The 22,084-nt window shown below is 42.9% G+C and overlaps 1 protein-coding gene across 1 annotated transcript in view; it reads right to left on the bottom strand.

The window, feature by feature from the left end:
- LOC112236198 (sodium channel protein type 2 subunit alpha) overlaps nt 1-22,084 on the bottom strand; it is a 52,589-nt gene that overhangs the window by 5,688 nt on the left and 24,817 nt on the right. The window contains exons 11-21 of the mRNA XM_024404788.1: nt 21,716-21,994; nt 20,774-21,145; nt 20,137-20,269; nt 19,781-20,019; nt 19,496-19,669; nt 19,006-19,362; nt 18,393-18,890; nt 14,305-14,437; nt 13,951-14,105; nt 13,479-13,652; nt 10,302-10,424 (exon numbers count right to left, since the gene is read on the bottom strand). Of these exons, the coding sequence (XP_024260556.1) occupies nt 10,302-10,424; nt 13,479-13,652; nt 13,951-14,105; nt 14,305-14,437; nt 18,393-18,890; nt 19,006-19,362; nt 19,496-19,669; nt 19,781-20,019; nt 20,137-20,269; nt 20,774-21,145; nt 21,716-21,994 (2,637 nt within the window). The remainder of the gene's footprint in view (nt 1-10,301; nt 10,425-13,478; nt 13,653-13,950; nt 14,106-14,304; nt 14,438-18,392; nt 18,891-19,005; nt 19,363-19,495; nt 19,670-19,780; nt 20,020-20,136; nt 20,270-20,773; nt 21,146-21,715; nt 21,995-22,084) is intronic.

Here is a 22,084-nt window from a genome sequence, read left to right as displayed (position 1 = left end):
ATGAAAAGCGCAAACACAGAAATGAAGAAATTGTTCATGTTAAAAGCAGTACCCAGCAGCAAGCAACATCCAAACACAGTACAGTTTCAAAGTGCATAAATAGAGAGCCAGTTGAAGCAATGAGAAGTCAGTCATGCAGATGGGATAATTCAGTGACAACCACGTGAGGAGAGACCGTCGTCACAGCACTGGCATTTGATCGATAAGGACTATGTCGGTTATACCAGTCGACACCCTTCCCGCACATATGACATCCAAAACCCTGGCTAGAGTATGTTGCTGTGAGAGTACTGCACAAGTTTATGATGGTTAAGTGCAGTAGCCTCCAAGACTTAAGAATGTTTTCATGTAATTGAATTAACTGAAGTCCAGTTAATGCCATTTCCACATGTCTTATTGATTCTTTTCCAGTAACGCTGACATCCTCTGATGAGTGCATGTGACCTGCCAGTGGGACTGATGGAAACGCTTGTGTTATAACATCCTGAAAACACATGTAGTTGGAAAAGGAGGAATAGAAGAGGAAAGGTATCTCTAAATATACACTGATCCCATGTTTCATGAGCTGAAATAAAATATCCCCGAAATGCTTCTTCACCTGCTGGATTGTTTGAGACCAGCTGATGAAATTGGGGGTTTGCACAACTGAAGAATTTCTGCACAAACTGTCAGAAACCATCTCAGGCAAGCTCATCTGCGTGTTCGTCGTCCTCACCAGGGTCTTAACCTGACTGCAATTCGACATCAGTGGACAGATGCTCACCTTCGATGGCCACTTGCAAATTGTAGAAGTGTACTCTTCACAGATGACAGACAGTGTGTATGGTGTTATGCAGGAGAGCAGTTTGCTGACATTGTGAACAGAGTCCCCGTTGGGGGCGGTGGGGTTATGGTATGTTCAGGCATTAGCAACGGACAACGAACACAATTGCTTTTGATCGATGACAATTTGAATGCACAAAGATACCTTGACAAGGTCCTGAGGCCCATTGTCGTGCCATTTATTTGCCTCCAACACCTCATGTTTCAGTATGATAATGCACAGCTCCATGTCGCAAGGATCTTTACACAATTCCTGGAAGCTGAAAATATCCCAGTTCTTCCGTGGCCTGCATACTCACTAGACATGTCACCCATTGAGCACGTTTGGGATGCTCTGGTTCGACGTGTACAACGGTGTGTTCCAGTTCCCGCCAATATCCAACAACTTTGCACAGCCGTTAAAGAGGAGTGGGAGAACATTCCACAGACCACAATCAACAGCCTGATCAATACTATACGAAGGAGATGTGTCGTGCTGCATGAGGAAACTGGTGGTCACACCAGATACTGACTGGTTTTCTGATCCACGTCCCTACCTTTAAAAAAAAAAGTTGTCTGTGACCAACAGAGGCATATCTGTATTTCCAGTCATGTGAAATCCATAGATTAGGGCCCCATAGATGTATTTCCAGTCATGTGAAATCCATAGATTAGGGCCCCATAGATGTATTTCCAGTCATGTGAAATCCATAGATTAGGGCCCCATATCTGTATTTCCAATCATGTGAAATCCATAGATTAGGGCCCCATAGATGTATTTCCAGTCATGTGAAATCCATAGATTAGGGCCCCATAGATGTATTTCCAGTCATGTGAAATCCATAGATTAGGGCCCCATATCTGTATTTCCAGTCATGTGAAATCCATAGATTAGGGCCCCATAGATGTATTTCCAGTCATGTGAAATCCATAGATTAGGGCCGCATATCTGTATTTCAATAGACTGATTCCATATATAAACTGTAACTCTGTAGAATCTTTTACATTTTTCCATGTTGTGTTTATATTTTTGTTCAGTTATTGGGTTGCTGTGGGCCTTAGTTTGACTACAGAGCTCTGTATCCTTGCAGGGAGCTGATGTCACGTTGATAAGGGGCTGTCATTAGAGCCATGTAGAGTACTTGGAGAATTGTGCCAATGCGGGCCAATGCTACAAAAAGTCAATTCTGACAAAAGCTGTATTCCATCTAGCCAAAACCTGTTAGTTACCCATGAATGTTTCATGGGGAATATTTAAACAATGCTATGTAACTGAATGTCTAGAATTAGAAAACAAATCTAAATTCTAAAAGTTGGCGTAACTCTCTAAATATGTGGCTCTGGCTGTGATGATATGCACTATGAGGCAACAGCACTGTAAAAAATAATCTAGTTGTTTCAACCAATTATTATAAAGTAGCTAGTTGTACAGCCTTTCTTTTGTTCACTAAACTTTTTGGTCAAAATATTACCTGAATTTAACATTTTTAGTTGGCACAAAATTAGCTCCAACATGAGAAAATGTGTTTGATCAATTTGTCTCATATGTTCATTCAACTTGCTGACCTCCATTGGCTATCTGTCCCTCAAATAATTGACTTTAAAATTCTTCTCCCAGACCTGTCAGATATACTCACCCTATGAAATAATTATTTTACCTGTGGAACTAGTACATAATTATTTTACCACAAAAAGGCTGTGGAACTAGACCCAGCTAGGAACAACGGAGGATCACACACACACACACACACACACGGCCAGATCTTTATATATTTTATAATATATTTTATAGTCAACAAAGTAGCCACCCTTTGCCTTGATGACAGCTTTGCACACTCTTGGTATTCTCTCAACCAGCCTCATGAGGAATGCTTTCCCAACAGTCTTGAAGGAGTTCCCACATATGCTGAGCACTTGTTGGCTGCTTTTCCTTCACTCTGCGATCCAAACCATCCCAAACCATCTCAATTAGGTTGAGGTCAGGTGATTGTGGAGGCCAGGTCATCTGATGCAATAATCAATCACTCTCCTTGGTCAAATAGAGGTGACAGCCTGGAGGTGTCATGTTGAAAAACAAATGATAGTCCCACTAAGCACAAACCAGATGGGATGGCGTATCGCTGCAGAATGCTGTGGTAGCCGTGCTGGTTAAGTGTGCCTTGGATTCTAAATAAATCACTGACAATGTCACCTGCAAAGCACCACCACACCATCACACCTCATCCTCCATGCTTCACGGTGGGAACCACACATGTGTAGATCATCCGTTCACCTACTCTGCGTCTCACAAAGACACGGCTGTTGGAACAAAAAATCTCAAATTTGCACTCGGTCTAATGTTCATTGCTAGTTTTTCTTGGCTAAAACAAGTCTCTTCTTCTTATTGGTGTCCTTTACTGTAGTAGTGGTTTCTTTGCAGCAATTCAACCATGAAGGCCTGATTTACACAGTCTCCTCTGAACAGTTGCTATTGAAATGTGTCTGTTACTTGAACTCTGTGAAGCATCTATTTGGGCTGCAATCTGAGGTGCAGTTAATTCTAACAAACTTATCCTCATCATCAGAGTTATCTCTGGCGGTCCTCATGAGAGCCAGTTTCATCATAGCGCTTGACGGTTTTTGTGTCTGCACTTCTTGAAATTTTCCAGATTGACTGACCTTCATGTCTTAAAGTAATGATGGACTGTCATTTCGCTTTGCTTATTTGAGGTGTTCTTGCCATAATATGGACTTGGTCTTTTACCAAATAGGGCTATCTTCTGTATACCACCCCTACCATGTCACAACACAACTGATTTGCTCAAACGCATTAAAATTAAATAAATTCCACCAATTAACTTTTAACAAGGCACACCTGTTAATTGAAATGCATTCCAGGTGACTATAGTGAATGCAAAGCTGTCATCAAGGCAAAGGGAGGCTACTTTGAAGAAACTCAAATATATTGTTTAACACTTTTTTGGTTACTACCTGTTTCCATATGTGCTATTTCATAGTTTTGATGTCTGCTATTATTCTACAATGTAGAAAATAGGCAAAATAAAGAAAAACCCTAGAATTAGTAGGTGTCCAAACTTTTGACTGGTACTGTATAATTGCTTTTTTAACTTTTATTTTTTACAATTTTATTTTATGGACTTTGAGATCATTCTTGTAAACGTCCTCTCACTGTGAACTGTGTTTATTTTCAGCAAACTTAACATGTGTAAATGTCCAACAGGTCCCAGACGTGATCAAAGGAATTGAGATCCGGGCTCTTCGCTGGCCATGCCATAACACTGACATTCCTGTCTTGTAGGAAATCCCGCACAGCACGAGCAGTTTGGCTGGTGGCATTATCATGCTGGAAGGTCATGTCAGGATGAGCCTGCAGGAAGGGTACCAGATGAGGGAGGAGGATGTCTTCCCTGTAACGCACAGCGTTGAGATTGCCTGTAATGACAAGCTCAGTCCGATGATGCTGTGACACATTGCCACAGACCATGATGGACCTTCCACCTCCAAATCGATCCCGCTCCAGAGTACAGGCCTTGGTGTAAAGCTCATTCCTTTGACGATAAATGCGAATCCGACCAACATCCCTGGTGAGACAAAACCACAACTCGTCAGTGAAGAGAACTTTTTGCCAGTCCTGTCTGGTCCAGCGATGGTGGGTTTGTGCCCATAGGCGACATTGTTGCCGGTGATGTCTGGTGAGGACCTGCCTTACAACAAGCCTACAAGCCCTCAGTCCAGCCTCTCGCAGACATTCTGAGCACTGATTGTGCGTTCCTGGTGTAACTCTGGCAATTGTTGTTGCCATCCTGTACCTATCCCGCATGTGTGATGATCAGATGTTGTTACACACGGTCTGCCACTGTGAGGACAATCAGCTCTCCATCCTGTCTCCCTGTAGCACTGTCTTAGGCATCTCACAGTACAGACATTGCAATTTATTGCCCTGGCCACATCTGCAGTCCTCATGCCTCCTTGCAGCATGCCTAAGGCACATTCACACAGATGAGCAGGGACCCTGGGCATCTTTCTTTTGGTGTTTTTCAGAGTAAGTAGAAAGGCCTCTTTAGTGTCCAAAGTTTGCATTACTGTGATCTTAATTGCCTACCGTCTGTAAGCTGTTAGTGTCTTAACGACCGTTCCACAGGTGCATGTTCATGGTTCATTGAACAAGCATGGGAAACAATGTTTAAACCCTTTACAATGAAGATCTGTTTCCAAATTACATACTTAACACACATTATACATGTTCATTTATACAGTCATTTGTGTTCAACATGCCCTCACCTGGGATTTAAATGCACAACCTCTTGAGTCACAGCATGCCAATCTTCCTGCTATTCCACCATGTCTGTGTCAGTAACTGATTTAACCTGTATTGTTATTCTTTGCACTTCAAAGTAAATCTCAGCTCTGTTAAAAGTATACTCAAGAAAAACTATTACATTTATGATAGTGATTAAGGAGTAACATTCAAACAGAGTAATATGCTCCACCAACGTTAGACAAGTATATGGAAAAAACTCAAATTGCTTAAATAAGTAAATCAAATCAATGATGATGAGAATAGTCAAGTGAACTGCTAATTGACAAGGTCATGGTGGCGTAGCAGGATGATTGCAATGTCATGAACCAAGAGATTGTGAGTTCAAATCCCAGGTGAGGACACGTTAAGTACTAATCATTGTGTAAATGAACAGGTGCAATGTAAGTTGGTTCAATGCACTGCATGTGTAAATAGTTCCACAGCCATTGTTTAGTTAAAATGCCTAAAAAGAATCATTTGTAGTTGAATGAAGATATGAGACAAATTGAGCAAACACATCATTTTAAGTTGACGGAATGTTTGCCTACGTTTTTATCACGTTGGAGCTACGTTTGGGCCAACTAAAACTGTTAAGTTCAGGTAACACTTTGACCGAAAAGTTAACAAAAAATAAATAAAATGCCTTGGAACCAGTTACTTGATAATATTTATTTGAAACAACTAGATTTGTTGGTGATTTTCTTTTACAGTGAGGGCTCTGGGGCCTCATTTTATAAACATTGAGTACGCACAAAATATGCCCCAAAACATGCGTGCACCAGTTTTCACTCTAAAGTTGGAATTTATTACAACTGAACTTGAGGTGAGAATGTGCTTATCCTCCTGCAAACTTTAAACCGCGTGTACGTATTGCAAGAAGGCAAAAGTAGCCGAGTAGTAGCTTTGTGCAGGAATGTGCCTATTAGATAGACTACTATAATTTCAAGTTTTTGCATCTGAAAGGGAGAGCGGTTTATTACATACAGTAGAATTTTACAGGTGATAAGACAGTTGATCTTTTGCATTGAAGTGTGTAGCTACCAACGTAAGTACTGTAGTTTTCATTTTTTTCAGAGTAAACAATGTTTCAGAATTCGCCGGCATAGCCTATTTAGATTTGGGAAAAAGTAAATGCCAATCATTATTGAATTCAAACTATCTGTTTGCAAGTACACAACAAAGTGCAATGTTTTTGTTTTTCAGACAAGTATCATGCCCGGATCTGTTTCACCTGTCCTTGGGATTGTCTCCACCCCCTCCAGGTGTCGCTTATTTTTCCCAGTGTATTTATCCCTGTGTTTCCTGTCTCTCTGTGCCAGTTCGTCTTGTATGTTTCCAAGTCAACCAGCAGTTTTACAGTTCTCTTGCTTTTTGCATTCTCCTTTTTCTAGTCCTCCCGGTTTTGACCCTTGCCCATTTCTGGACTTTGTACCCGCCTGCCTGACTAATCTGCCTACCTTGACCACGAGCCTGTCTGCCACTCTGTACCTCCTGGACTCTGATCTGGTTTTGATCTTTTTGCCTGTCCACGACCAATATCTTGCCTACCCCTTTGGATTAATAAACATTGTAAGACTCCAACCATCTGACTCCTGTATCTGCATTTGGGTCTTACCTTTCACCTTGATAACAAGTTTAGATACAATGGCGCCCTAGAGGAGATAGCTGCTGTTTTACGGTCTCCTAACCAATTGTGCTAATGTGTGTGTTTTTTCTGTGTTTTTTTAAACTTATATTGTACATAATGTTTCTGCCACTGTCTCTTATGACCGAAAAGAGCATTTAGATATCAGGACAGTGATTACTCACCACATACTGGAAAACACATTTTCTTTAACAAGTCGGACACAAAGAATTTCATTCAGACACCAGACTAGGCCCTCATCCCCGTCATTCGCAGGAAAAAGAGACAGAGATATCAGGGACGTAGGTTGGGGTGCCTTGTAAGGATCCGACAGCGAGTGGGTAATCTGCCTTCACTATCAGTCCTATTAGCCAACGTACAATCATTGGATAACAAAATAGCCGAACTACGAACACGTATATCCTACCAACGGGACATTAAAAACTGTAATATCTTATGTTTCACCAAGTGGTGGCTGAACGACGACGTGAATAACATACAGCTGGTGGGTTTTACGCTGCATCAGCAAGATAGAACAGCTGCCTCAGGTAAGATAAGGTGTGGCGTTCTGTGTATATTTGTAAACAACAGCTGGTGCACGAAATCTAATAGTAAGGAAGTATTGAGGTTTCACTCACCTAAGGTAGAGTATCTCATGCTAAGCTGTAGACCACACTATTTAGCAAGGGAGTTTTAATCTATATTCTTCATAGCTGACTATTTACCACCACAAACCGATACTTGCACTAAGACCCCAATCAATGAGCTGTATACGGCCATAAGCAATCAGGAAAACGCTCATCCACAGGCAGCGCTCCTAGTGGCTGGGGACATTAATGCAGGGAAACTTAAATCCATTTTACCAGCATGTTAAATGTCCAACCAGAGGGAAAAAACTCTTGACCACCTTTACCCCTCCTGACAAGCTAAAACTAAAATAGGAAGCACCAGTGACTCAGTCAATAAAGAAGTGGTCAGATGATGCAGATGCTAAGCTACAGGACTGTTTTGCTATCACAGACTGGAATATGTTCCGGGATTCTTCCGATGGCATTGAGAAGTACACCACATCAGTCACTGGCTTCATCAATAAGTGCATCGATGACGTCATCCCCACAGTGACTGTAATGTGCATACCCCAACCAGAAGCCATGGATTACAGGCAACATCCGTACAGAGCAAAAGGGTAGAGCTGCTGCTTTCAAAGAGTGGGACTCTAACCCAGAAACTTATAAGAAATCCTGCTATAACCTTCGACGAACCATCAAACAGGTAAAGCATCAATACAGGACAAAGATTGAATCGTACTACACCGGCTCCGACGCTCGTCAGATGTGGAAGGGCTTGCAAACTATTACAGACTACAAAGGTAAGCACAGCCGACGAGCTGCCCAGTGACACGAGCCTATCAGACAAGCAAAATTACTTTTATACTCGCTTCAAGGCAAGCAACACTGAAGCATGCATGAGAGCATCAGCTGTTTCGGACGACTGTGTGATCACGCTCTCCATAGCCAATGTGAGTAACACCTTTAAACAGGTCAACATTTACAAGGCCAAAGGGCCAGACGGGTTAACAGGAGGTGTAGTCCGAGCATGTGCAGACCAACTGGCAAATGTATTCACTGACATTTTCAACCTGTCCCTGACTGAGTCTGTAATACCAACATGTTTCAAGCAGACCCTGTTCCCAAGAACACTAAGGTAACCCGCCTAAATGACTACCAACCCGTAGCACTCACGTCTGTAGCCATGAAGTGCTTTGAAAGAATGTCTCACATCAACACCATTATCCCAGAAACCGTAAACCCACTCCAATTTGCATACTGCCCCAACAGATCCACAGATGACCCAATTTCTATTGCACTCCACACTGCCATTTCCCACCTGGACAAAAGGTACACCTATGTGAGAATGCTATTCATTGACTACAGCTCAGCGTTCAACACCATAGTGCCCTCAAAGCTCATCACTAAGCTAAGGACCCTGGGACTAAACACCTCCCTCTGCAACTGCATCCTGGACTTCCTGAAGGGCCACCCCCAGGTGGTAAGGGTAGATAACAACACATCCGCTATGCTGATCCTCAACACGGGGGCCCCTCAGGGGTGCGTGCTCAGTCCCCTCCTCTACTCCCTGTTCACTCATGACTGCATGGCCAGGCACGACTCAACACCATCATCAAGTTTGCAGATGAAACAACAGTGGTAGGCGTGATCACCGACAATGATGAAACAGCCTATAGGGAGGAGGTCAGAGACCTGGCCGTGTGATGCCAGGTTAACAACCTCTCCCTCTTCGTGATCAAGACAAAGGAGATGATTGTGGACTACAGGAAAAGGAGGACTGAGCACGCCTGGGCTGTAGTGGCTGTAGTGGAGCAGGTTGAGAGCTTCAAGTTCCTTGGTGTCCACATCGCCAACAAACTATCATGGTCCAAACACACCAAGACAGTCGCGAAGAGAGCACGACAAAGCCTATTCCCCCTCAGGAGGCTGAAAAGATTTGGCATGGGTCCTCAGATCCTGAAAAAGTTCTATAGCTGCACCATCGAGAGCATCCTGTTTGCATTACTGCCTGGTATGGCAACTGCTCGGCCTCTGACCGCAAGGCACTACAGAGGGTAGATCGTATGGCCCAGTACATCACTGGGGCCAAGCTTCCTGCCTTTCAGGACCTCTATACCAGGCGGTGTCAGAGGAAGGCCCTACAAATTGTGAAAGACTACAGCCACCCTAGTCATAGACTGTTCTCTCTGCTTCTGCACGGAAAGCGGTACCAGAGTGCCAAGTCTAGTTCCAAAAGGCTTCTCAACAGCTTCTACCCCCAAGCCATAAGACTCCTGAACAGCTAATCAAATGGCTACCCAGACTATTTCAATTGTCTTTGTCTCCCCTCTTTTACGCTGCTGCTACTCTCTATTTATTACCTATGCATAGTCACTTTAGCTCTACCTATATGTACATATTACCTCGACTAACCGGTGCTCCCGCACATTGACACTGTACCGGTGTCCCCTGTATATAGCCTCGCTACTGTTATTTTACTGCTGCTCTTTAATTATTATTATTTTTATTTATTTTTATGTATTTTTAACACAAATTTTTCTTAAAACTGCATTGTTGGTTAAGGTCTAGAATGTAAGCATCAAGGTCTACACCAGTTGAATTCGACGCATGTGACAAATAAAATTTGATTTGATTTGAGATACAGCAAAATATTCTGCCAACCCCTCCAAAAACATTTGATCAAGGGTGCCATGCATTGCTATTTTGTTAGATACTGTCTTGGCCAAATTCCAATACTTCTAATGTATATAGCAAATATACCAAAAAAATGTCACCATAAAAATGTCACCATAAAACCATGAATTATGGGCATTTTTTCAGGCGGAGTTATGCTGGTTCACACGTCCACAGTTTCACGACAGGTCTGATTTATAACAGGAAACTTGTATGTTTCTAAATCTCAATATTTTTGTGTGAGTGCAGTCTTTTCAGAAATGGCGCACGCAGATATTTAGTGTTAAATTTACGCAATGGTTCTAAATGAGGCCCCAGGTCTGGTGACTCTTACCCTCATGCCCTCGAAGCGGGACAGCGCTCTCAGGGGCCTCAGCGCTCGCAGCGTCCTCAGGGACTTGATGGCACTCAGCTCAGCGTAGCCCAGGGCGTTGGCCACAAGGCTGACCAAAGAGACCTGTAAACAGAATGATGTCATCATGAGACACGTGACTAGCTGATTGACACTCAGCGGAGGCAGAGCCTCTGTCTCAAAGATATAAACCAGGAAATGGGTCACTGTCTCGCCTTGACTACATTACAGTATCATTTCAACAATGAAACAACAATACAATGTCTTTCCAATTACAAGCTGATTTTGATATCGTATTGGACACTAAGAACTTGGTTTAAGCAGAAAAACCCTTTGGAGCACTCAAATAAACTGTCTATATTTCTCAGTTCATAAAATATTTTGAAGTGGTCCTAAAGCCAGAGTCTACTTCGGTTGAGGTGAAAAAGACACTGTAATCTTTTCCCATACAGTACCAGTCAAAAGTTTGGACACTCATTCAAGGGTTTCTTTATTTTTACTATTTTCTACATTGTAGAATAATAGTGAAGACGTCAAAATTATGAAATAGCACATCTGGAATCCTATATCCTGTAGTAACCAAAAAAGTGTTAAACAAATCAAAATATATTTTATATTTGAGATTCTTCAAAGTATCCACCCTTTGCCTTGATGACAGCTTTGCACACTCTTGGCATTCTCTCAACCAGCTTCATGAGGTAGTCACCTGGAATGCATTTCAATTAACAGGTGTGCCTTGTTAAAAGTTTGTGGAATTTTTTCCTTAATGCATTTGAGCCAATCAGTGGTGTTGTGACAAGTTAGTGGTGGTATACAGAAGATAGCCCTATTTGGTAAAAGTCCATATTATGGCAAGAACATCTCAAATAAGCAAAGAGAAATGACAGTCCATCATAACTTTGTCACGAACCGGCTCGTAGCCCTTAACAAAAAGGGAGACAACGCAGAGATCGACTAATAACAAAAATATATTTATTAACTGAAGTAAACTAAAAACAATTAACAATGGTGTGTGCAGTAGTGTAAGTGAGTGGTTGCATGCATATATGGTGATAATGAGGGGTGTTGAGACGTGCCAAAACAAACCACAAAATGCCACAACCAAAAATAACAGTGTGTCTGTGTGGAGAGAGTCTCCTAAATGTATGGCGGAAAGGTGTATTCATCCCCGGGATACACCGGGGCCCAGGTTTCCCATTTCGCTGACGACACTCCCGGCTCCACTCATTGACATCCTATTAAGGAAAACAAGAGCAATGAGAACGAATTCGGCAAGAGAGAAGGTCAGTCAATCCGGAAAATTTCAAGAACATTGAATGTTCCTTCAAGTGCAAACGCAAAAACCATCAAGAGCTAGAATGAAACTGGCTCTCATGAGGACCGCCACAGGAAAGGAAGACCCAGTGTTACCTCTGCTGCAGAGGATAAGTTCATTAGAGTTAACTGCACCTCAGATTGCAGTCCAAATAAATGCTTCACAGAGTTCAAGGAACAGACCAATCTCAACATCAGCTGTTCAGAGGAGACTGCGTGAATCAGGCCTTCATGGTCGAATTGCTGCAAAGAAACGACTACTAAAGGACACCAATAATAAGAAGAGACTTCCTTGGGCCAAGAAACATGAGCAATGGACATTACACTGGTGGAAATCTGTCCTTTGGTCTCAGTCCAAATTTTAGATTTTTTGGTTCCATGTCTTTGTGTGACGCAGAGGAGGTGAACGGATGATCTCCGCATGTGTGGTTCCCAGCATTCGTTTGACACTTTTTTGGGGTACTACATGATTCCATATGTGTTATTTCATAGTTTTGATGTCTTCTACAAAGTAGAAAATCGTAAAAATAAAGAAAAACCCTTGAATGAGTAGGTGTGTCAGGACTTTTGACTGGTACTGTATATGTACAGTGCATTCGGAAAGTATTCAGACCCCTTGACTTTTTCCACATTTTGGTATGTTACAGCCTTATTTGAAAATGCATTAAATATTATTTTTCCTCATCAATCTACACACAGTACCCCATAATGACAAAGGAAAAACAGATTTTTAGAAATGTTTGGAAATGTATTAAGAATAAAAGGTGAACAGGTTTTCATAGAGGATCTCTCTGTACTTTGCTCCGTTCATCATTCCCTCGATCCTGATTAGTCTCCCAGTCCCTGCCGCTGAAAAACATTGCCACAGCATGATGCTGTCACCACCATGCTTCATCGTAGGGATGCTGCCAGGTTTACTTCAGATGTGACATTGGCATTCAGGCCGAAGAGTTCAATCTTGGTTTCATTTAGACCAGAGAATCTTGTTTCTCATCGTCTGAAAGTCTTTAGGTGCCTTTTTGGCAAACTCCAAGTGGGCTGTCATGTGCCTTTTACTGAAGAGTGGCTTCCGTCTGGCCACTCTACCATAAAAGCCTGATTGGTTGAGTGCCTCAAAGATGGTTGTCCTTCTGGAAGTTTCTCCCATCTCCAGAGAGGAACTCTGGAGCTATGTCAGAGTGACCATCGGGTTGTTGGTCACCAGCCTGACCAAGGCCTTTCTCCCCCGATTGCTCAGTTTGGCCGGGTGGCCAGCGCTAGGAAGAGTCTTCTTCTATTTAAGAATGATGGAGGCCACTGTGTTCTTGGGGACCTTTAATGCAAAATACATTTTTTGGTACACTTCCCGAGATCTGTGCCTCAACACAATCCTGTCTCAGAGCTCTTTGGACAATTCCTTCAACCTCATGGCTTGGATTTTGCTCTGACATGTACTGTCAACTGTGAGACCTTATATGTGTGCCTTTCGAAATCATGTCCAATCAATTGAATTTCCCACAGGAGTCCAATCCAGTTGTAGAAACATCTCAAGGATGATCAATGGAAACAGGACGCACCTGAGCTCAATTTCGAGGTTCTGAATACTTACGCAAATTAGGTATTTCTGTTTTATATTTTTTTATATATTTGCAAACATTTCTAAAATCCTATTTTTGCTTTGTCATTATGGGGTACTGTGAGTAGATTGATGAGTATTTTTTAATATATTTTTTTACATCCATTTTAGAATAAGGCTATAACGTAACAAAATGTGGAAAAAGTCAAGGGGTACTAATACTTTCCGAATGCACTGTATGTATCTTCTTTTTTTGTGCAAGTGAAGAGGTAGTTAAAAAAAATACCTACGTCAACAATAAGAAAGTCCAACCAGCACCAGGCGTTGGTGAAGTATTTGGCAAATCCATAGGCCACCCATTTCAGCAACATCTCCAGGATGAAGATGTAGGTGAAGACTTTGTCCGCAAACTCCAACACCGTCTTAATGGTCTTCCTCTGTTCGATGTAGATGTCCTCAAATGCCTTGGTGTAAACACAAGCCAATCCGATTATCACTTCCTATAACCCACACTAATCTCATACACCAGAGCAGCTGCTGCTGCCTCATCAGATCTGTTACCAGTTAATTCTGTGTCAAGGGATCACAGAATGGTCAATTACACAGTACTAAGCGCTTTGAAAAATAGAACAACCCTCACAGCATTTCTACTCCATTGTTTCTCATAAGGGTAATACTGTAAGTCAGACAATGGAAGAGAATCTGCCTGCCCTCTCTCTCGTAGCTTCAGATCCTTCCCCAAATCATTCCTTCCCCACTCACCAGCGCTCCACTGCTGAGCAGGATCATGAAGATGATAAAGCTCTCAAACCAGTTGTGCTCCACTATCCTGAAGCAGGTCTTCCTCAATGTCCACCACATCTTCCACTTGCCCTTCTCAACGTTCACTTGGCAGCATTGGAATCTACGGACACAGCCTGAAAGCAGACAGCATAGCTAAACAGATTATACTTCTGTTATAAAGATCACCTCATTCCCAGAGAAATTCCCATGACGCATGTCTAACTATGCTCTGATCAGACCCATTCTGTTTCTGGGTTCCAGCTCGTTATGCCTGAAGCCATTCGCAAAAAAACAGTATCCACATCCTGAGACGTAGCCTATTGTATCTCTCACCATCAGTGAAGCATCCTTCAGCTTCCATGGACTCCTCAGGCTCCATGTCCACCGAACCCTCTCTCTCTCCTGGGGGCCTGATGTCCACTGTACTGCCCTCTGATGAGCTCAGTGGACGGTCTTTACTTAGCTGCTGCAAGGGGAGCGAAGCCGCAGCAACATTAGCATAGCACACCCGTGACAGGGCCTGGGACGCTAGCATTTGCCCGGGAGCCTCATTACAATGGATCACCCAGTGATGCAAGGGTGCTTGCCATATGTAAGCTCACAGGGCCTTTCTTTAGAGTTGTATCATTTCATGCAGAATCAATCAAAAGTACCTACAGACTTAGGAGATGAGACACGTATAGTTTGCAAAGTCCAATTGTAGGCTAAGAGATGCTGGTATATGAGCACTGTTAGAAAATAGATTTGTATCTCGATAAAGGCTGTAGGTAAAAATGATTTCACTTTAGTCATATGGCATGCGTTCTCTAAAAGTGCGTGTTTGAACCAAGCTTGTGATCTTAATGATAGAACATGTGTGCTCCGGTATTTTCATGTCCAGGACTTTTTGACCCAAACAAACCAGTTTTTTCCCCTCCCTTTACATTTCCCTCATTGACATGTAAACACATATGTCCAGTTGCTAATCAGTAGACAAGCCTCATTCATTTTAAAAAGAGGGTCGCCTGCATTAGCTTAACAGCAGATATAACAGTGTTGTGCACTTTAACTAAGACAGGCACTAAGGAGTCTGCATTCCAGGCTAGTGTCAGATTAGGACTGCCTAATCACTCAAACCTTCCCTGGAGACAGGGCATTAAACACCCAGGACGAGATAAGTTGACAGAGTAGTGTGATCTTACTGGGGAAATAATGTAGTTAAAGACCCTATAAGGTTTTACAAAGGCCGGTGTAGGGTGCTGTCTTTCGTTTCGGGATGGGACGTTAAACGGGTTGTCCTGACTCTGCATTCACTAAAAGATCCCATGGCACTTATCGGAAGTGTAGGGTTGTGAAACCCATTGTCCTGGCTAAATGTCCAATCTGGACCTCATGCCATCATGGCCACCTAATCATCCCCAGCTTCCAATTGGCTCAATTATCCCCTCTCCTCTCCCCTGTAACTATTCTCCAAGTCATTGGTGTAAATGTATGTGGTCTCAGTCAACTTAACTGGTAAAATAAGGGTAAAAAAAATGCCTCCAATGTCGTTCTGCCCCTGAACAGGCAGTTAACCCACTGTTCCTAGGCCGTCATTGAAAATAAGAATTTGTTCTTAACTGACTTGCCTAGTTAAATAAAGGTAAAAAAAAAAAAAAAAACATTTGACAATAAAAAATTGTACTTAGAAAATGTCCTAAATACAGTGTAATAACTAGAGGAAGGCTGGTTTTCGAAGAGGTGTGCTGGATTACAAAATGTATCAACTTCACCATGCACCATCTAATACTCGTGACAATATTCAAACATGGGCCAATTGTATGAGGTATGTCAATACAGCTTATTCACCGTATATCCTCAAGCACTTGGTGTCTTTCTCCTGGGTGTGTCTTCCAACAGCCTTGAACTGAGAGCAGCCTTAATGCCTTTCTGGAGAGTGCAACAGCACTGAGCTGTCATGGGACCCAGCTAATGCAGAATGGGGAATGATGTGCATGCTACGATGATATATGCGCTGAATACTCCATTTGACTAAGCTACCAGAATCATAGAGATGTTTGACCTTCAATTTTGGTACTGTTGTAGGCACTATGATATCTTCTCATTACCACATACTGTACAGTATACTCTACTATCTGTTTTTAGTAGTAACTCAAGAAGTTGCACCTCTTTTGGACTTCAGCTTATTCAGCTACCTAAGTAAAATATAATTAGTCATTACCATATAAGTAGTATTTATACTCTGTGTTCTTACTTGCACATCATTAATAACGGTATGCCTACTAACAACAATATTAATTTAGGAAACTCAGCTGATTGAAATAATGATGGTCCTCTTAAAAACAAGCATTTGTAATCATCTGCTTTCATCATTCCATTATGGATAATATTCGTCAAATGAAAATGCCATAATACATGTTTGGGCTGTGAACCATTCCTCCAATGAATTTTGATCTTCAAAATCCATTACTCTACAGCATATCAGTCAGATTTGTAAAGCTCCGGGTTCTCTCTGGCTGCTGAGCAATCCAGCCCCCCAAAAACCAAACCAAAGGAACAAAACAAAATAATAACCATGGGCTGAACTATTGATGGAAACGGTGGTGTTGATCATTCATTAAAAAAATTATTTGCAAAGAAGCCTTATATCAAAAATGAAATAAAATATTATCAGGGCTGGCAGCATCAGAACGGCTGCTGAACGAATATAAATGAAGTAGGGAGGAAAGTATGATCAAGCAGAAACAAAACATAGATGAGCAATCCAATACAAAGGTTGTTCTTTTGTTGGTAAATGGAATAGGCAACCTCCATGGTTAGTGTTATGGACAATAAAGTGGTCTTACAAGTCTCCTCTCATTGAAAACCGTGAGAGCGTCTGTGAAACAGCTGCAATAACAAATGGGGTTAAGTGTGGTAAGTTACTGTGCCACATGCTACCTTGTCTGGGAGCAAAGCATGTTAGTCACATATTAACCTCTCAGAAAATACACTTGGTGTAGAAGATACAGTCTCACCAAATTTACAAAAGTCATCATTGTTAAATGATAAAAATGATAAATAGTAATTACAGCACCATAACAACATGAACAGCAGAGTACAACAACATCAGCTAAATACCACCGTAACAGTGACATTTTATGATTGTCTGACTACAATGTTACCATAGATACTAATTCACAGTAGGCCCTCAGTTTATACCATATTCAGAGAGAGAGAGAGAGAGAGAGAGAGAGAGAGAGAGAGAGAGAGAGAGAGAGGGAGAGAGACAGAGAGACAGAGAGAGACAGAGAGAGACAGAGAGACAGAGAGAGAGAGAGAGAGAGAGAGACAGAGAGACAGAGAGAGAGAGAGAGAGAGAGAGAGAGAGAGAGACAGAGAGAGACAGAGAGAGAGAGATGAATGGGCCTATCTACTACAACACAAGGCATTAAAGCTCCCTAAAGAGGAGGATGTAGCTGCAGAGCACTTAGACTTAAATGGCACATAATGTAATTTGAAGACTAGTATTTTCCTGTCTCTCTAGCTTCTCCTCGTTAAAGGGTCATGGTATACAGGGACTCCAGAGGATCCATAATGTCACATGCGCATGCTTTGCTTGCCATGTACCCTGGGTTAAGTGCACCAGCATGACCACTGCAATGGAAGATCCTTCTTATCTTAAGCAACAGATGCATCCGCAGTGGACCACAGCACAGCCAATATCTGAATCGGTCTTCATCCATCGTTCCTATTCTATTTGCCTCTCGCTCTATTCTGTCAGCCCATAAAATCAGAAGCCATAGATCGATGAGACATCAGGAGACGTACAGAAATGTAGTAATCACTAATGGCCCAAGCTTAACACGAGATCTGCGAAATGACCCCCGACTAGCATATCTCTCATTGACGTCAATCCAGTACATGATCTAAAACTGTGATGAGGGAACTGGAGGGACTACATGTTATTGTTCCCTGGATGAAAATATAATGACAGTATTTTCATCATTGCGCATCATTTTGGGGAACTCTCTGACATATGCGGCGGTTCTGCGTCCATAACTTGCAACTGATTGACACCGCCCAGTGAACAGCGAGTGAAAGGCCAGCAATTCCCTCTTTCTAAGCTCTAATGTGCCAAACACACAATATTACCCGATAATATTTGAGCACCACCTGGCTCTGGCTGTCACCATTTTCAGACACTGCATCACTTGGAAAAAGTGAAATCGTCTCTAATGAGTCATTCTAATGTAATTATGTTAGACAATGTGGACAAACAAGAGCAAACAAGCAGATATTTGCATAATATCACTGTCTTTTTTCAGCTCATAAATTCACTGTCTTTTTTTCAAATTGTAAACCTAGATCAACAGTTGATTTCAAACTAGGTACAAGAACCTCAGACTGTGTACTACTTCCACATAGAATCATGCCAGTCCAAACGAAGCGAACATGCTCACCTCTTTGCTTCCCTCTATGTCCGAGGAATCGCTGCTGAAGTCCTCAGTGTTGAGGTTTTCAAAGTCCGACTCCCCCACAGCGATGGGCACCGTGACGGTCAGACTGGGGTTGTGGATGAACTGCATGTAGTCAGTGTTGTCGTTGACTATGTACTTCCCTGCTGCATTGCTACCCACTCCCATGCCTACCCCACCGGTGGTGCCATTGTCATCCTTCACGTATTCAGGGTCTTTCATGATCTCCACAGTGGTGTGGTTGGAGTTGTAGTTGGTTCTGTGGAGGTCATCCAGGGGCTTGTCTTCGTTCAGGCTCCCCTTCTTTTTCCTCAGACAGATGCTGTGGAAGGAGCGGCACACCAAGGCCTTGACAAAGGCGATGCCCTGGTGGATGCGGCCTATGGCCACCGTCAGATTGTTCATCTCGCTGTCATCATCCGTGGCCGCCAGGTTATCAGCACTGAACGAGCTCAGCAGCAGGGCCAGGAACAGATTCAGGACCTGCCACACACACACACACACACACACACACATAATGTTTGAAAGTTACTGTAATTGATAAAAACGTACAATGGATTAACAGTAATACAGATACAGTATAGAGCTGTAAACCTACCACCAGGTTCCCGATGACCATGACCATCATGAAGACGATGAGACACATGCTCTGGCCAGCCACCTCCATACAGTCCCACATGGTCTCGATCCACTCCCCACACAGCACCCGGAACACAATCAGGAAGGAGTGGAAGAAGTCATGCATGTGCCAGCGGGGCAGTGTGCAGTCTGTAGAGATCTTACACACACAGTCTCTGTAGTTCTTCCCAAACAGCTGCATGCCCACCACCGCGAAGATGAAGACGATGATGGCCAGGACCAGGGTGAGGTTACCCAGAGCCCCCACTGAGTTACCAATGATCTTGATCAGCATGTTCAGTGTCGGCCAAGACTTGGCCAGTTTGAACACTCTCAGCTGCATACAAAGATAAGAATAGGATTAATATTCATTGCTATTCCAATACGTTGACATTTTACTTTTTTTACCAGTGATTATTGACTGAAACTGCAGCATATTGGATGCTGTGCTGTAGTGTCGATGCTCATACCAATCGGAATGATCTGAGGACAGACATTCCAGACACGTTGGCCAAGCCAATCTCCATCAAGCTCAAACTGACAATGATACCATCAAATATATTCCAGCCTTCCTTAAAATAACAGTACGGATCCAAAGCAATAATCTTGAAACACATCTCAGCTGTGAAGATACCTGTGAACACCTGAGTAAAACAACACACAAAACAGTGACGACAGTAATTAACATGTCATGGCGATTCCAAAATGGCCGATTCAAAGTGATATGGCAAAAAACAATTGACGTGACTGCGTACCAGGTTTCCCACAGAAAGCATTCTTTTGAAATCCCCAGACATTGAGTGGTGCTCCATAGCCATGAACACTGTGTTCAGAACAATACATATGGTGATAGTCAGGTCTACAAACGGGTCCATCACGATCATCTTGACTCTCTTCTTGATCCTCAGCCATGCCGGACAACAGTCCCAGATGAGGAAGGTGTTGGCGAACTTGTACCAGCAAGGAGGGCATTCCTGTCTCGACTCTTCAAGTTCTGATACATATAGAGGAGAAATAACCGAAAACATGTGTTTTATGAATGTGTCCTCATTTAGTCTATTCATGCTATTTGTTTTAGGGGGTGTCTAGGGCATGGTATAGTCATACACACCTTCCATAGTATTAGTTATAACACTAGCTACACTGAAGGCCCTCTGCCTGGCCCCTGGGTCCTCCAGGAAGTTCATAGAGGCCTGGTACGATTCACATCGGGCCTTTCTGTACTCTGGCTCCGTAGTGTTGCCCTGGACGTACATAGATTCATCTGTTACATGAAGTTGCATTGTTTGGAAGCATCTTCCATGGATTGATAAGTCAACACAAACCAATTGCATCAGCAGTTGGCACAAAGTTACCACCAAAGATGGCCATGTTCAAGAGGCTTAATAATCGCTTAACCAGGATGTTATTATCTGTTAAACCCCCCCAAAATACTGTATTTGCAAACACATCAATAGCAATACTGAAATAGGTTCGTACATATGTGGAATACATGACAATCTATATGAAAACTAGATCTGTTTAGACTGCCTTCTATTTCATTTGTTTAAACACATGTTATCTTTCAGTGTGTACATGTCGTGTATACCGTATAAGACCAAGGAAAACACGTGCAGTCAGAAAGGGAGAGAAGGGAATGCAACAATAGACACACTAGAACACCACAGCAGAACCACAGTAGAGGCTCGGCAGGTTGGAGACCGCACAGAGCTGGTCTAGGTCATCCAGGCTAAACCAAACTTCCTTACGTTGTCATCGGTAGAGGCTTTATCTACTGTCACCTCTGGCAGAAGGAGTCCCTCAGGTGATGTGGGAAGTGAAGCCCTGCCCACCAGGGACACCACCCCATTGCAGTCCACGGAGCTGTGCTTCTTCCCATTGGTGGGCAACAGGACATGTGACGACATGCTGTTCTGGCTGAGGTTGCTGGAGCGCCGGTCACTCCGCCGGGGGACAAACAGAGATCCTCGGCGACTGTCGTTGTCCTCGAAAGTACTGTTCTCGTCGTCGGCAAAGTCGTTCTCCGAGCCCATGTCTTGCGCTCGGTCCCGGAAGCTGAAGAGGCTTGCCTGGCTGTTTCGTCTGGATGAGAACAGGGGTCCACGGATACTCAGGAAGGACTGGGAGAAAAAGACATTCCTCAGTGCCTATCACTGGTATAAGCATGCGTTGAGAAGTGCAGTAATTTAAGATGGAAGAGCGGGTCCTGCAGATGATGATGATTGTGATGAAGATGACGCAATGATGTTGATAATCTCGAGGATGACCTCAGGGATAATATCAAAGGAAATGTGCAAGAGCATGAGGAAGAGGACAATGATGATTATGATGATAAGCACAATGCTGCTGCTTCTGCTGATGATGATAGGGATTATGATGATAAGGAAAATGTGGAATTGAGAGATGATGGTGCTGCTGAAAATGGAGAGGATAGCGTACGATGATATTGATAATGATGATGAAAATAATGATGATGATGATTATGATGAGGATAAAATGTATCAAAAAGAAAACAAATAGAACTTAATGTTGATGATGATGCAAGTAATCCGTACGACAATCAGGGGTAGACTCACTACGGAGTGTGCAGCATGCACAACATTACAGCAATACAGTGAACACACAGAGTTTTGATTGCGAAAGGTAAAGATAGGGGAAAGGAGCAGGTTAAAAAAGAAGAGGAGCCTGACCTGGTGTGGTGTGGAACATCTCATGTCGTAGTTGAGCAGGTTGGAGGCATCTATGGAGAAGCGGAAACGACTCTTTTGCATGCTGCCCTCAGACTCAGACCTGTGAAACTTGTCATTGTCCCCTCTCTCCTCCTCTTCTCTCTGCTTTTTCTTCTTGCGCCTGTTGCGTCTCTCTTTGGCACTCTTGGAACTGAGTTTGGAGGCCTCGGAGGAGGTGTCAGTGAGCTCCCCTCTCTCACTGAACTCCCCACTCTCAGCCGCTGTCACCGCTGCCGCCGCCTGTAAGCCAATCAACACAGAGAAACCACTGTCGTCAAGGGCAACACAAGACTCAGCAGCAGCACATCAGAAGTTACAGAAAAATATTGG

This window comes from Oncorhynchus tshawytscha, linkage group LG03, assembly GCF_018296145.1.
Source record: "Oncorhynchus tshawytscha isolate Ot180627B linkage group LG03, Otsh_v2.0, whole genome shotgun sequence".
Taxonomy (NCBI): domain Eukaryota; kingdom Metazoa; phylum Chordata; class Actinopteri; order Salmoniformes; family Salmonidae; genus Oncorhynchus; species Oncorhynchus tshawytscha.
This window is presented reverse-complemented; position numbering and strand designations above follow the sequence as displayed.